Below are 14314 nucleotides of genomic sequence, written 5' to 3'. Positions count from 1 at the left end.
AAATCAGGCCTGTACGGGATTCGAATCACTGACCTTTGCGATACTAGTGCAGCGCTCTACCAATTGAGCTAACAAGCCAACTGGGAGCAGGCTTGTTTATCTGATTTATCATCACGGTTTATTACGAATCAACTTAATAGTTTGTTTGTATCGCAGAGGTCAGTGGTTCGAATCCCGTACAGGCCCAATTTTTTTCAGGTCTGATTTTCGCTATTGCATAAATAGCGCTCTTGATACGTATGATTATTCATACTAGGAGACGTATATATTTTTAGCTGTTTATTAGTAGACAGCAGGTTCACATCAGCATTAGCTGCCATTTCCTCAACCTGCTTTACCAAATAAAGGATGTATGTATGTATGTATGTATGTATGTATGTAAGTATGTATGTATGTATGTATTTATCATCACGGGTTTATTACGAATCAACTTAATACACAGCAGAGAAAGTAACAAAAGCTTTAATAATGTCATAAATAACTAAATGGCAAAAGATACTTGTGTTAACGATATAGGAAATTTCTTGTTCAGTTGTTGTCTTAATAAATAATTGTATGAAGATTTAACCTGTTTTTTTTGGTACCGGAAAACTTTTTTTCTGATAATTTTGGTTCCAAACAAGGGTGCGCATCATACGTGGGCGCGTATTATACACGGGTAAATACGGAACTTAATTTACAAATCCGCCTACGCCCCAGTATAGAGTAATTTTGATAAATCTCGAGCTACGTTAACAGCTTCCCCTTTGGACTAAGGTCAAGAATATGTCAGATTAATCAGAAAAACAAGCATGATTGAGACATTTTAGTCTGTACTTCTTTTTCTCTATCATTTAGTTGGAGTTGATTAGAAAAATATATTTTTACCGTCGTACTTCTTGAAAGCAAGACCCGATTTAGGAGCAGAATAGTTAATTCAGACCAAAACAGCTCTTTAAGCAAAACCGTATCGTACAGCACATAACTACCTTCCCGTCCTCACGCCCCCACCCCACTCCCCTTAGTTGGAGGGATATGGGGTAAAATGTGCGATGACTTGACGTTCGCCCCAATTGTCTCGGCAAAGGTCTATTTCAGCTCTTGTTGTACACCAGATTATTTTGGCAGAAAAGTAGAATAACAACAAGTTGAATAGATTTTGCCCCATCAATAAATATTGATTCCGTTTAGCGCTTTACCGGGTTGAACTCAACATCGGTTTCATTCCCCAGACTGTTCTCTATACATTTCCTGGCGTGCTGACAAGGAGAATTTGTTTAACAGTCAAGAGCTTCCTTCGTGGTGATCATTTCCTATATTCTCATGACCTTAAAGTTTACTTAAGGTGAGACACCGTTTGAAGACATAAGATGCTAGTTACTTTAAGGGATTGAAGCCGGGTTTAACTATTAATAAACGATAGAACTTTCCCAAAACAAAACGCACGACTCTAAAAGCATTGAAGTCTGCCACTTTTGGGCTTTTTGTAGACCCCGGATAAAAAGCAATTTATAGTAAGTTTGCGTGGGCAAAAAGTATAAGTGAGGAAATAAAACACAAATTACCATAACTGAGAGCTTCATGAACAGTGGTTAGTAGACTATAGGCTAAAGTTTGCTTGGATACTGTTTTACTTCTAACATTACATTTAAACAAAGGCATCGTAACAAATCAGCGGGAAATCTATCTTAAACCTTACTCTTTTTTTTTTCTCAAAAAAAAAAAAGATGATGTGTTTCAGCCAGAATTTTCATCCACGTTTAATTATGTCTCGATCCAAGAGGGGGTCAGCAGATTAAGATAACAATTTTCAAAACATTTCATCGATCAGAAATGAAGTCGCCTAGTCTATGATTGATCACTTATTCTGTAACAAATGACACATTCCAGGCTAGCCAATCGCATTAGTTACGTAAGGTCACATTATTTAATTTCTACCTCAATGCGCGCCTCTTTTAAAGTTTTGCTTTCTCCTCGAATCAAAACAACCCGTACAATGTCGGAAATGAATTTTCATAAGCCTAGGATTTTTGGTTGTTGACTGAATCTGGTAAACTGCTTCAATTGAAGTTTCATCAGAGAGAGAACTGTCTATCACTGATCAACTTTTGATCAAATGTCTCTATGGAGTGCGTCGCCTCTTCAAAGGCAACACGCCGAAATTGCAAATGTATCATAACACATAACGAGATAACCTAAAACACTATCAAGCGCGACAGCAAATATTTCTTACATTATAAATATCAATTCACCGCTTGGCTGTCCAACGGTGCAAGTTATTAAAAATAAACTAAGTGGGATTAAGTTTGAGCTAGCCTTAGGCAAGCGGCTACGGTTGAAGTAGAATTAGTCGGATAAAAGATTTCCAATTGAAACAATTAATTTTTCGCACGTTAGACAGACTAATTAGTGACAAGGGTAATTAGTTCTTGAAATAATAATTGTTCACTTCATACGCGCAAGAAATCAGCGAGTACAACTTTGAAAGTCAGGCAAAATGTAGTATCCGTGCAAAATATCAAGTTTATCTTGGAGTCAAAGTTTGATCATTTAAGGAAAATTGCTGGTTTGAAAGACATGAAAGAAAATTGCGGCGTATTTTTCGTGTATTTTTCTTGTTTGTGTATAATTTCCTGCGATTGCTCAAACGAACATCTTATTAACGCGAGCGGCTTCTCGCCTCTACTAATCATTTCTAATTAGGAGATGATATTAATTAAGAGGTTAATTACATATCAATAGAATTTGACAAGTCGGTAAGAAAGTCGACAATACATGTTAAACCTTTGCATGGATGCCGGCTTAATAATACTTTACAAAGCCCTTGAGAAACACGCAAACACTTCACTTGCGAGCTTATGTCTCTTCTGTTGGGAAAATAACTCTTCAATGTCTGCCAGAACACTTCAATACAAAGGCATTAATCTGAAATGAATTTCCGTTGCTCTGTATTGCTTTCATTTCCTGAGAAGTGACAGCCCTACGCGCAAGCTAACGAAGTCGGCTCAAGCTACGCGATAAAGGGCCTTAATTGCATTGATCTCTTTTAAGCTAGACTTGGTTTAATTTCCTCTTTTTACGAAGACAAGTGCATAATGCTAGTATCATTGCTTAAATTTCCATTTATTCATCTTAAAGGAGATAGATATTTCATTTTTGATCACCTTTTCGATATCTGCGGCGGTAATAATGGGAATCGAGTCGAATTTTTCAACATCCGAAAAGTTGGCAAGAGTAAAAGTGGCATTTAATTGTTTCCAATTGAATGTTGCTATTGAAATGTTATCGTCATTTAATTGTTCGCAGATCCTAATATTGGAGGCAAAAGCTTAACAGGAGTGTTCACCGGTCTATCTAGTCAACATGAAATGAACAAAAACGAAATGATAGTGTAGGTGAATATGCAAAAGAACCATGGTCTGTGGAAGATGTTGAACTCTTTGAAACACTCTCAAATGTTGACGTGAAGCGTGCTAGCCAGCTTAGATACCGAAGCTGATAGCCTGGCGAATTTTTTAACGGAACACTCTTAAATCTGAAAAGATAACTCAACCAGTTATTTAGATGTACTCTCAAAACTTGATAACTGCGAAAATATTTGTTGATGTTGGTGACAAGCGAAGAAAAGCAGTGTTAATTAGAGTGGCTTTTTTGGCCGGCGCTCGCAAGATGGCGGCAATTACGTCCAATTACTTCTGATAAAAAATGTGTAAATTTCATTATTTCGAGTTTTCTTTATGTCCGTATTATTTGCTTATGGAGATGCAGAGTCTAGGGATAAATCTACCGAAGATTTTATTTCTAAGAAAATCTGCATCACTTTGGCAAAGCTTTTAACCCAAGGTGAAGCTGCGAAACGCGAAGGAGGAATAAATTACCGCCTCGAGCAGTATTCGCATAAATAACACTTCTCGTTTCTCATAAAGGCAGTTTAATGTTGATATAATTAGGTCTTTATTGGAGTTGTATAGGATTGTTATGTTAATCTAGATAGGGATTAATGTTAATAAATTCTAATTATATTTTACTTGAATGAATGTTTTGCTAATAACCGTGGTTGTGTATAAATCCGTTGATTGGTTGTGAAAAGCCAATCTTTACCCCAAAGAAAACCGCCAAGCAAGGATCCCTTTGCTAATAATAGCAATTTAATTTAGCAAGCCGGTCACTGTGTGAGGGGCATAATTTCCCCTGTGGGTCCACCATTCATGCTCTACTAGCTAAGCCTTTCGTGATTATGAGCGAGAAGCTATTGCGCCTCTACTGAGAGACGTGCGTGAAGCTCAAGGTGGCGACAACTTCCTTAGCCCAAAGCGTTGCATAATGGAGGTCCGAAACACCGCAGATAACTCTTCTTCTAAGGAGAAACATGGAGTATTTTCCTATAGCATAAACGGCATTTTAGGCCTTAAAAGTAGTTCTGACCCGGTGAAAGATCAAGACAGTGAGAACGCAGAGGAAATGGTACAAAACGAAGGTAATCACGGAAACGTTTTTCGTCGCCGGCATAGTGTTGGCAGAGTTACAACACGCGCTCGCTAAATGTGTCAGAGTTGCTCTTTTTACATCACGAAATTTGAGGAATTGAATCAATATATTTAACGCGGATGGTAATTTGAACTGCAAACTTAACTCGTCGCTGTAGAGATTCATCTACATCTTCTGCTTTTTACTTTTTAAAGTTCATTGTCAGCATAGCGAACACTTAGCAAAAGCTTGAAATCCACGGCTATTTGGGTATTATTACTTATCTATTTAGGTGAAAATATCTACCTTTTCAGAATAATGCGAACTAGTGTCGTTCTTCGATTCTCGACTTTTGATTTGGTTTAAATCATGGCGAAAATTTATCCATGAGACCTCTGATCTACTGCCAAGTTATGGCCACTCAACGGAAAAAAACTCAACATCACTGGTCAAAAATCATGCGCATTTTAAACAGAGTACTTTCCTAAATTCGCCAGCTTGTTTCTAAGAGACTGTCACATACTGTATTATTGAGTCGTCGAATTTTTTGACAAGAAATTAAATAGAGTTCTGGCAGTTTTTAGATGAACCACGAGTTTTGCAAAAGCAGTAACAACATTCTGCCTATTTGCTTTAATTCAGCCATTAGTAGATGTTTGTGATGAGTGTTTCGCTAGCGACAAGTGTAAAGCGCTTTAATCGAGTTTGCAGTTATTTTATTATGCGGTGAAGCGATTATTTTAACAACCTCTTGCAAATGAATCGCTTTGGAACTCAGTATTATGACTCCGGCTTTTTCACTGTAGTCCCTGTTCTCGGTGAATCATATCGTTTAGGCTTGAACACGACCAACGATTTACTTAAATTAACATGTAGACCATTTATTTCTTTCTTTCCAGAGTTACTCAACTCTGTCTCGTCTGAGCACGATGTACACTTTCAAAATTAACAATCTTCAAGGAAATGAAAAATTTAATGTTTCACAGCTCGCGGTGTGCGGAGAAATCATTTTGAAAAAACGAGAAGACACGAAATTCGATCCAAACAAAAGAAGTTTTAGAAAAGTGTTGTGTTTCTTAAACTGACTATATTTGTTGCTCTAAACTCTATTAGCGATGAACACCATTTCATGGCAGCTGGTTCCATCTTGACCCTAATAACTGCTAATTTTCAATTCAATTTACATCAATTTGTATGAAAGAATAGCTCATCGCTTTTCCATGCTATTCAAAACGCACTCCATTTGAATAAAATCTCGCTAGGATTATTTTTCATGCACGCCCCTTCGCAATTCACGCCAATTCTGACGACCTGAACTCTAATGACTTGGTTTTCTGGCTTGCTGCGTTTTGGCATTTTGAATAAACAAAGGAAATGTTTAATAAATTGCTCCTTTTTAATTGTTTTCCTTCGTCTAAAACAAAGGGGCGACACAAATGAAATCGCCTCGACAATGTGGCAAAGAATGGATGCCGAGTATTCTAAATTAAGGTAGATATCTATTAACGCCAAACCGTGGACTTTCATTGGATGAAGAGCCAATATTAAGAAAAGCCCTTGAAACTTTAAAATTTTTGTCCATCACTGAAAGAGACATAAGAGACAATCTGCCCGCAAAACTCATAAAAACTAGTCTGCCCATCTGTTGGAGCCAGTTTAAACAGACAACGATCGAGAAAAGTGGTTTTAAAAAGCTACTGGGTTGGGTTCACCATTGGAAAAGAGATGGATGTAAAATCCGGTTAGTTTAACCTTCACACGTATTTATTAAGCTTGTTAACTAGTCGACTTGTTAATAGTTGTTTTATTTTAGAATGATTCCGATATCACAGCGTAGAGTGGTAGTTTAACTTCACTGTAGGGTTTTTAGGAAGTTGGCATCTTACAAAGAAAATTAACGACCTGGCTTTGTAATCTTTAACAACTCCAAGAAAACAACCACAGTTTGCTATGTTATGAGCACAAGAAAACATTTTCCACTTCATATTAGGGAGGGAAAATGCAACGTTGAAAACGAGTTAACGAAAACATTTCAAAATGCATTTATCAACCCACACTCCGAATTCTCACGGAAATATTAATTGTCCAATTTACAAGTAGCAAGTTGTGTTTTATAGAACAAGTCTCCGCTTAGTGTATGGGATAACTTTTTGTTCTTTTCCTTGTAACAGCAGAAAGCAACGCTACTGAGACTGTCCCTGCAGAACAAGTTCCCGTAGAGGGAGATGAAGAAGCCGAAGAAGTGAACTCGTCGTCCGAAGACGCCACGGCTGCAGCGAAGAAAAAGAAAACTCGCTATCGCACAACATTTAGTCAGTATCAGCTAGAAGAGCTTGAACGAGCATTCGACAAAGCCCCTTATCCTGATGTCTTTGCACGGGAAGAATTAGCCTCTAAACTTGGTTTGACAGAAGCAAGAATCCAGGTAAATACAAATGCCACGTTTGAACTTGTTTAAAATATTTGCTTTTAATGATTAAATTCGCGATCAGTTCCTCTAGCTCGAGTTTGACGACACTAATTTGAAAAACAAGCGACAAAAATATTGAAAATAAGTATACTTTGAAATATTAATTTTCTACATCCTCAAATGGCTACAAAACATAGCTGGTTCAACCGAAAACAAAAGCTGTAATCAGCAATATTTTCGACAATTTTGACAGGGTTTTCAGCTTTAGTCCATCAAAATTCGTGAAACTTGATGGTGTTTTGGTGTGTCAGTAAAAAAATCGATCGTTTTAAAATTCGGCTGATATTATCAATTTAAGACCTCTACTGTCTTGGCAGAGTGCATCTGCCTTATTGACAAAATTCAAGCGATTAAGAATGCTATATTCGTTGGGATGGAAATGTTTCACTATCAAAGTTACAGTTTCGTGGCCTATCGAAGATTTTTGCTTTCGTATAGAATTTAATAGTGCTTGTTATTGCATTAAATTTGTTCTCATAAAAAAACTAACATTAATAATTCCAAGAGTACACATCCCTAAATATAGAGATGCTACGGTTGGTGGTTCATCTTTGAAAATGCCAGGTTTAAGCGACGTTGACCGATCAGTTCATTTAACACAAATGGTTTTCGCTTGAATAACTAAGTTTACATTTTATTTTCTGGGGGCGTCAGATTTTGAAAATGGCGGAAATGCAGAACTCAAACGAGCCGAGACGTCTTGCCTATTCGATTCCAAATGGAAGTCAATATCGATGTACACGATTTCCAATGTGGTGTTGTGGTATATATGATATAAGTTCATGCATACTTATAAAACAGACACGGGAAAACAGAAAGAGAAGGAAAATCTAGAGGGTAACTTTATTTTATTCTTCAACTCTTCTCTTAAGGTCTGGTTCCAGAACAGACGAGCAAAATGGCGAAAACGAGAAAAGCTGTGCGCTTTTGGAGCAGTTCCCCCGGGACATGGTATGGTCTACCCTTGGTTACACCAAGAGCCATTCTCTCCTAACACATCGTACCCTGTGACTTTCCCCTCGGGTCTTGGACACGGCAGTACCCCACGGGACATGTGCTCGTCCTTTTACCAAGCCACGACACATCCAATGCAGTGTTTCCGTTCGCAAGTTCCGGCCGTAATGCGCCCCGGTTGTCCCGATCCTCGTGAATGCCCTTGCTCTTGCAGCATGCTGTCTACGACGGGGAGCCCGTGCTTTATAGCACCCCCCTACCGACTTGAGGAGTCCGGGCGGGGATTTGATGTCCTACCCGAACATTCTGGTGGAATAACGAGGGAAACCAACCGAGTCTCCAGTATCGCTTCTCTTCGCCTTCGAGCCAAAGAACATCAGATGAATATTGTGCAGATTCTTAGTAGAAAATAAAATGGGACTGAACACAACGTCAAATTCATATCTAAGTAGTTTTAAACAAAATTCAGAAGTATATACAGTAAAACTTCATATGGTAGTGGCAAAGTGAATGTGCGATTATAACGCATCGAACTTGTAAATACTAATGGTTATCACTTCGATACTCTTGGCTGTGTAGCGGACTTAACCGTATTAATATTTCAGTATTTGTAATTTTATAACCATAGCCTGACTATGAATTCTTCGAACTGCATCTCAGGCTCGAGTTTTCAAAATAATGTAAAACAAATTTAAAGCGAACATAACTGTAAATAAATTTATACAATTGACTAGTTTACTCCAGTTTTTCTCCTTCAAGAGAGACATAAGTGCAGTTAATCGTCTGGAGAAGAATCTAAAGTTGCAGAATGAATATTATCGCGCGCTTGTTCTATATTGTGAAAAGAGTTGTGAGCCTTGAAAATGGAATGGAGAGTTGAATCGACTTTACTTGTTTCAGGTAACGATCTTTGCGATTTTTCGAGATCAAGTTAAGAAAGCGGTTGCGTGGGCGGAATCATTAACAAATATTTACAATAAAGAATACATAAAAGAAAACTATTTGGACTAGAAGGAGTTTAATGCTAAAAGCAATGAAAAACCAAAATCAACTTGAGCCAAGAGAGTTTTAAAACCTTACAGGTGAATTTCGAGTGCGTAGAGTTCCTATAACTAAGTAAGGATTATTTCAATCATGTCCAGTAGTCTTCAAGCTCAATTTCATTATTTTGTCCCTTCTGCAAGTTATTCCGCATCTATCACTAAAGCAACATCATCTCATTAACTATCCTGTTTTGTTTTGCCTTGTTTTTTTTTTGTTTTTTGTTTTTTTTTTTTACCTTTTCAAAGGTATAATAGAGTATAAGCTTTAAGCGCGATAGCAAGCATCCTGTAAGTACTCATTTTCCTTCAAATTTCGCTGGAAAAAAGTCTCAATTAGAAAATTTTCACCAGGAAAAATTTCTTCTATTATAGGGCCATTGATTCCCAGTATTTTGTCAAGACGAAAATTATTTCCAAAGCAATCTATACATAATGAAAAAATCAGTTCAGTTGTATAAATTCGTACTCATAACATATCAATTATTTCTAAAGATTTTTAGCAAAATTATTTTGTATGTTAGAGAATGAAACACCCCTATTCTTTACTAAGCCCTTTTTTTTTTTTTTTTTCGCTTTGTTCAAAATCTCTCTAGTGATCTTATACAAAAGAAACGATCACATTCACTCTGTTGGAAACGAAAACAAAAGACATCTCTGCTCAAAGGACAAATACTAAAACAACAATACAAACGCTGGTTTAAATTTCACAAATAGAAATGAAAAAATCGAAAATGTGTCTCCAACTGTTGAACGCGGAACTTTGCATTAACGCGTAATCCGTCAGAAATTTCAATAACACATGTCATTCACACAAAGACAAAAAGACTGATAAATATTGACTGATTGTATTTCATAACACTGACCTCTTAAGATTGGCGTAAAAACCGCAGAAAACTCGTTATGAAAAATAATAAAAATTCGATTTTTGAAAACGCTAAATGCATCAGTCTTTTCCATTACATTTTATCTTTTGTATTAGAAACAAGCTTTTGTCCTCGTAATCACTTTTTCCAAAACCGATTTTTGATATCGTTTTTAAAAGCATGATAAACGGAATAATTAATTACCTTTCTTTCCTTTAGTCGTCATTGAGTCTGCAATAGTTAATAACGAGCGCGTTTATCAGTAAAATAATAGAACGCAAAATACATCAAGCCCATATTTACTCAAGAGCAAGTGGATAAGAGTGTTATTAAATGTCGATTAAACTCTCGTATCATACGGGAACGCAATAAACTTTAGACTTCCGCTGAAGCCACAGAAGACAAGATGTTGCCATATTTAGTTCTGATAGCTGATGCTGCCCTGTCAAAACTTTAGTTAAAGATTAAATTTATGAAAAAATCGAATACACGAGTTTCGAAACAGAAAAACTTCTGATTAACGCACACTTTTAAGTAAAAAGTTGGAAAGATCTCGATTGTAAAATACGCGCGAATTATTTTCAATTCATATTCGACACTTGTTTGTTTCTTTGCGATTAGAAAACAATTTAAATAACTTTTAAACAGAGAGCATCTCATGATAACATAAGAATTGCTCTATTTTTTCCTTCCTACAAGACAATAATGTGCAACCCACAGTCAATTCTAATTAATGATGAAAAGTTAAAGATGTTTAGCAGTCTTGTTTAAGTTTGTTTGAATGGATCACATCATCAGCTTCAGAACTATCTTTTAGGGTAAATAAAGATAAATGTATAGATTTTTGATGTCAGGTGCCTTGCAATTACTTAAGAACTATGTGAACTTATAAGAATTTTTTTACCAAATCGATCCATCTTGTCCACTTTTTGAGAGAAAAAAAAATTTTAAGTAGCCTTTATGTTGGGCTTTCTTATCACGGAAATTTTAATAAAAGAAAAAAAGAAGCGCTCGGCAGTCTTTTCTAGACATTTCACCTGAAGATTGAAGTTTTTTTTTAAATCTAAAATAATTTTCGATCGCCTTAGATTCATCACAGAAATATATTAGAAAATAACCTCAAAAAAAAAAACAAAAAAACATTTTCATCCATTTTACGATTGACCGAGTGTTCCCCGTTTCGGAAAAATATTTATTGACAAATCAAACCGTCAAGACGTTTTTTCTTTCGATTTAATTTTATGTAACTAATTTTAACCGTATAACAATATCGAACCTCTTTATAAATCGCTCGTTGTGGCAAAGGAGACATTCGGCGCCTCATGTCCGAGAAGGGGGCGTTGTGATTAAGCATAAAATCAGTTACTTCTAAAAATCTCTTTGTGTCTGTTTTTCTCAGGCTCATAGGGCCTCGACACAAAGCAGGTGACGCTCGACCGTTTTCCTGGAATGAAGAGCGCTACGTTTCTTTTCTTTCCATGAAATGAAACAAAAACATAATTTCAATCATTGTATGTTATCAGCAGGTAGCAGTAAATTAGATTCATTTTCAAGTCGATCGTCGTTTGTTTGCACCTAAACGAACTCGTCTAAATTAAAACGTTTTTATTTGCATCACATAAACTTTGACAGACTTTCGACAACATTTCCTCGTAAGACAAGAGAAACTCGAACGATGAAATTAATCTCAAAATCGAACATAAGAATGGTTTTTGTAATATTTATTGCATAACTTTTACCGACTTATTTCTCAATCCTGGGAGGTAAAGTAGTTTGGTGATAAACTCACACAATAATCTGAAGAATAATGTCAGTTTGACAACTCTTTTTGATACTATTTAGTATATAATATTTCTGAGGACAAAAATTTATCTGTGTTTCGGTGTCTTTTGAAGGCTCTGGGATGCTTCTCGCGGCTTCGTTTTCCGCGTCGCTTGTAGCACAACTTGTGGAACGAGAGGCTCAGATGGCTCCATTTCCGTCGTATTGGCAAGGCCAGTATCCTCTTCAACATCTCCTGTTGAGGTACTTGTTACAGTCTCTGTAAAGTCGATATCAACAACGCTATCGCTACTCACATTTAGATGTTTCCTTTTTTCTGCAACCTCGTGTTCTTGTCGTTCAATGGCGCGTTTCTTACGTTCCTTTGCTCTTTCGGCCCTTTCTTCTGAAGCCTTCTGTTTTTTTTCTTTCTGTTCGTCTCCCTTATAGTCCATTTTATCGAGATTTAAAGTTGGAACCCAATTGACATTGTGCTTGTCCCATGTAGCTGCAGCCTTCCCTGAAACGAACGAAGTGACCATCACAAACACGTTCGCTTTCAAGGATGTCCTTCTCGGCAGTATCGCCATGACTCACCGCCGAAATCCATCGATTTCTTCTCTCGCGCGTAAATTCCTCCAATTCTTCGCCTTGATTTGTGACAATCTTGGGTATCTTACAAAATTTTGCGTTGTTTTTCCCGCTTTTTCTTCTGCAACCTACCACAATACCGTGAACCATCCCGCACTCACGCACTCGCGCCTTAGATTTGTTTACATCTGAGGGGCACAAAGATGGCGGATAGCAACCGTTGTCATGGTCAGTGTCCCGTGAGTGAAAATCGAGAATATTTAGAGAAACAGTGCCACAGCCGTCTAATAAAGTTGGATAATTTGTCGCAGAATCTCAAGGTTTTACAGAGTTTTTTAAGAGATAGTTAGGCTGCAAGTGTGAAGAAAGAGTGACACATTTTTCAGTCGAAAGGATTGCTGTAACTGAGAAACAACTAGCTTTATTAGCTTCGCAGCACTGTTCGCAAAGAGACCGACAGCTGAGGACGGACAATCCTCTTGGCTCAAGTCCATTGACATAGTACACTTGGTTTTCCATGATAGCTCTAACGAGCGGCAAAATGAATTTAGTGAACAGTTTCTTCCAGAGAAGAGAGGCGATCGATCTCTGGTGCGGCCTGGTACACGAAGGATTTTCGATGAACAATTGAAACGGAGACACCTTTTCTCTTGAAAGACACGAAGACAGTCACGGAACAGGTGCTTTATCTACTCAACGGAATAATGGACGGTGGAATAGCGGAGGTGCAACTGCGGAATATATTAAATCACGAGATCACGGGAGATTCTAAAACGCGGAATGCCTTGTATGAAAAAGAAGTCTAAAAAAATTAGAATTGCGATGAAATAACAAAATTATAGTTTATTGATAGTTAGAGCTTATCTAAATCTAAATCTAAATATCGTTATGTCGGCAAAATCGTTTAGGACATCACGCCAACTCTAAGATAGTAATAAGTGAAGCTATACTAAATATACAACACTATTAAAAACTATTGAAAATTATTAAAAACTATTTAAAAGTACCGATAAAATAAATTTAAGTTAGTTTGCTTTTAAAGATACGGAGGGATTGACTGGAAACGGTTTCTTTTGGAAGTTTGTTCCAATCAGTTATTGTCCTGGGAAAAAAAGAAAATCTAAAAATATCTTTATGTCCTTTCGGTATAATAAATTTAAAATCATAGCTTCTTCGGGTTCTCCTTTCTTTGTTTGTTATCAGATAATCCCCCCAATCCCCATCTAGGAGGCCGTGGCACATCTTGTACATAAAGGAGAGCCTTGCATGTCTTCTTATTGTTTCAAGTGTGTCCCATTGTAGGTCTTGCAGCAATTCCGTCACGCTCGTTGTTCGATTGTAATTTCCTGTGACAAAGCGGGCTGCTTTCCGCTGTACCCTTTCTAGAGCGGCTCTATCTTTCTGGTAATGTGGGTCCCATGCGCTACAGGCATACTGGAGTTTTGGCCTCACAAGTGTCATATACACGGTTTCTTTCAATGACTTTGGACAATTCCACAGGTTTCGCTTGATAAGTCCCACGACCTTATTTGCCCTAGATGTGATTGTTTCAATGTGTGGTGACCACCTCATTTTGTTATCGAGCATTACCCCCAGATAAGGGTGAGATTCCACTTCTTCTAGGATTTGTCCACAGAATACGTATTCTCGCTTTGGTGGATCTCTCTTGGTTGTAAAACACATGATCCTACACTTTGAAGGATTAAATTCCATCTTCCACGTTTGTTGCCAGTCTTCTAATCTATACAAGTCCTCTTGGAGATCGGCTGTGTCTTCATCACAACAAATTGTCCCATATAACAATGCATCAGCAAAAAGTCTAACAGTAAATTTAAGAATATCAGGTAAGTCATTATATACATTAAGAACAGTAATGGTCTTAAGACTGTTCCTTGGGGAACACCAGATGTCGTAACTACAGGGGCAGATGATGCTCCCTCAATTACCACTGATTGGGTACGCTGTGTTAGGAACGATTCAAACCAGTTAAGTAGTGGGCCACGAGTTCCGTAATAATCAGGTTTCTTCAAGAGTCAGCGATGGAGAACTTTGTCGAATGCTTTTAAAAAAACAAGGATTGCGGTGTGAATTGTTTTGTTAGACTGGATAGCACTTGCTATGTCATGAATGGTTCATATGAGCTGTGTTTCTGTTGATCGTTTCGCTCTAAAGCCATGTTGACAATC

General features: G+C 37.3%; 1 protein-coding gene across 4 annotated transcripts; it reads left to right on the top strand.

Annotated features, from left to right (window-relative positions):
* Positions 1-4106: 4106 nt before the first annotated feature.
* Positions 4107-8600, top strand: LOC111329905 (retinal homeobox protein Rx1). 4 transcript variants are annotated; one of them, XM_022934666.2, is made up of 3 exons: positions 4107-4456; positions 6621-6871; positions 7789-8600. In XM_022934666.2, the coding sequence occupies exons 1-3, from the start codon at positions 4303-4305 to the stop codon at positions 8281-8283; spliced, it is 900 nt and encodes a 299-aa protein (XP_022790401.1). In that variant the 5' UTR covers positions 4107-4302; the 3' UTR covers positions 8284-8600. The 4 variants fall into 4 exon arrangements, with proteins under 4 accessions (XP_022790401.1, XP_022790399.1, XP_022790403.1 ...); XM_022934664.2 differs by having other exon boundaries at positions 6618-6871; XM_022934668.2 differs by lacking the exon at positions 4107-4456 and adding an exon at positions 5871-6187.
* Positions 8601-14314: the final 5714 nt, after the last annotated feature.

This window comes from Stylophora pistillata, chromosome 7 (genome assembly GCF_964205215.1).
Source record: "Stylophora pistillata chromosome 7, jaStyPist1.2, whole genome shotgun sequence".
In the NCBI taxonomy this organism is placed as follows: domain Eukaryota; kingdom Metazoa; phylum Cnidaria; class Anthozoa; order Scleractinia; family Pocilloporidae; genus Stylophora; species Stylophora pistillata.
Note: the sequence above shows the minus strand (reverse complement) of the source record. Positions and strands in the feature narration are given on the sequence as shown.

Excerpts from the sequence above, each read along its gene's own strand:
- LOC111329905 (XM_022934664.2), top strand. The coding sequence starts at position 4,303 with ATGGAGGTCCGAAACACCGCAGATAACTCTTCTTCTAAGGAGAAACAT. Across the intron at positions 4,457-6,617 it reads GGAAATGGTACAAAACGAAG|CAGAAAGCAACGCTACTGAG; the intron begins GTAATCACGGAA and ends TCCTTGTAACAG. Across the intron at positions 6,872-7,788 it reads TGACAGAAGCAAGAATCCAG|GTCTGGTTCCAGAACAGACG; the intron begins GTAAATACAAAT and ends TCTTCTCTTAAG.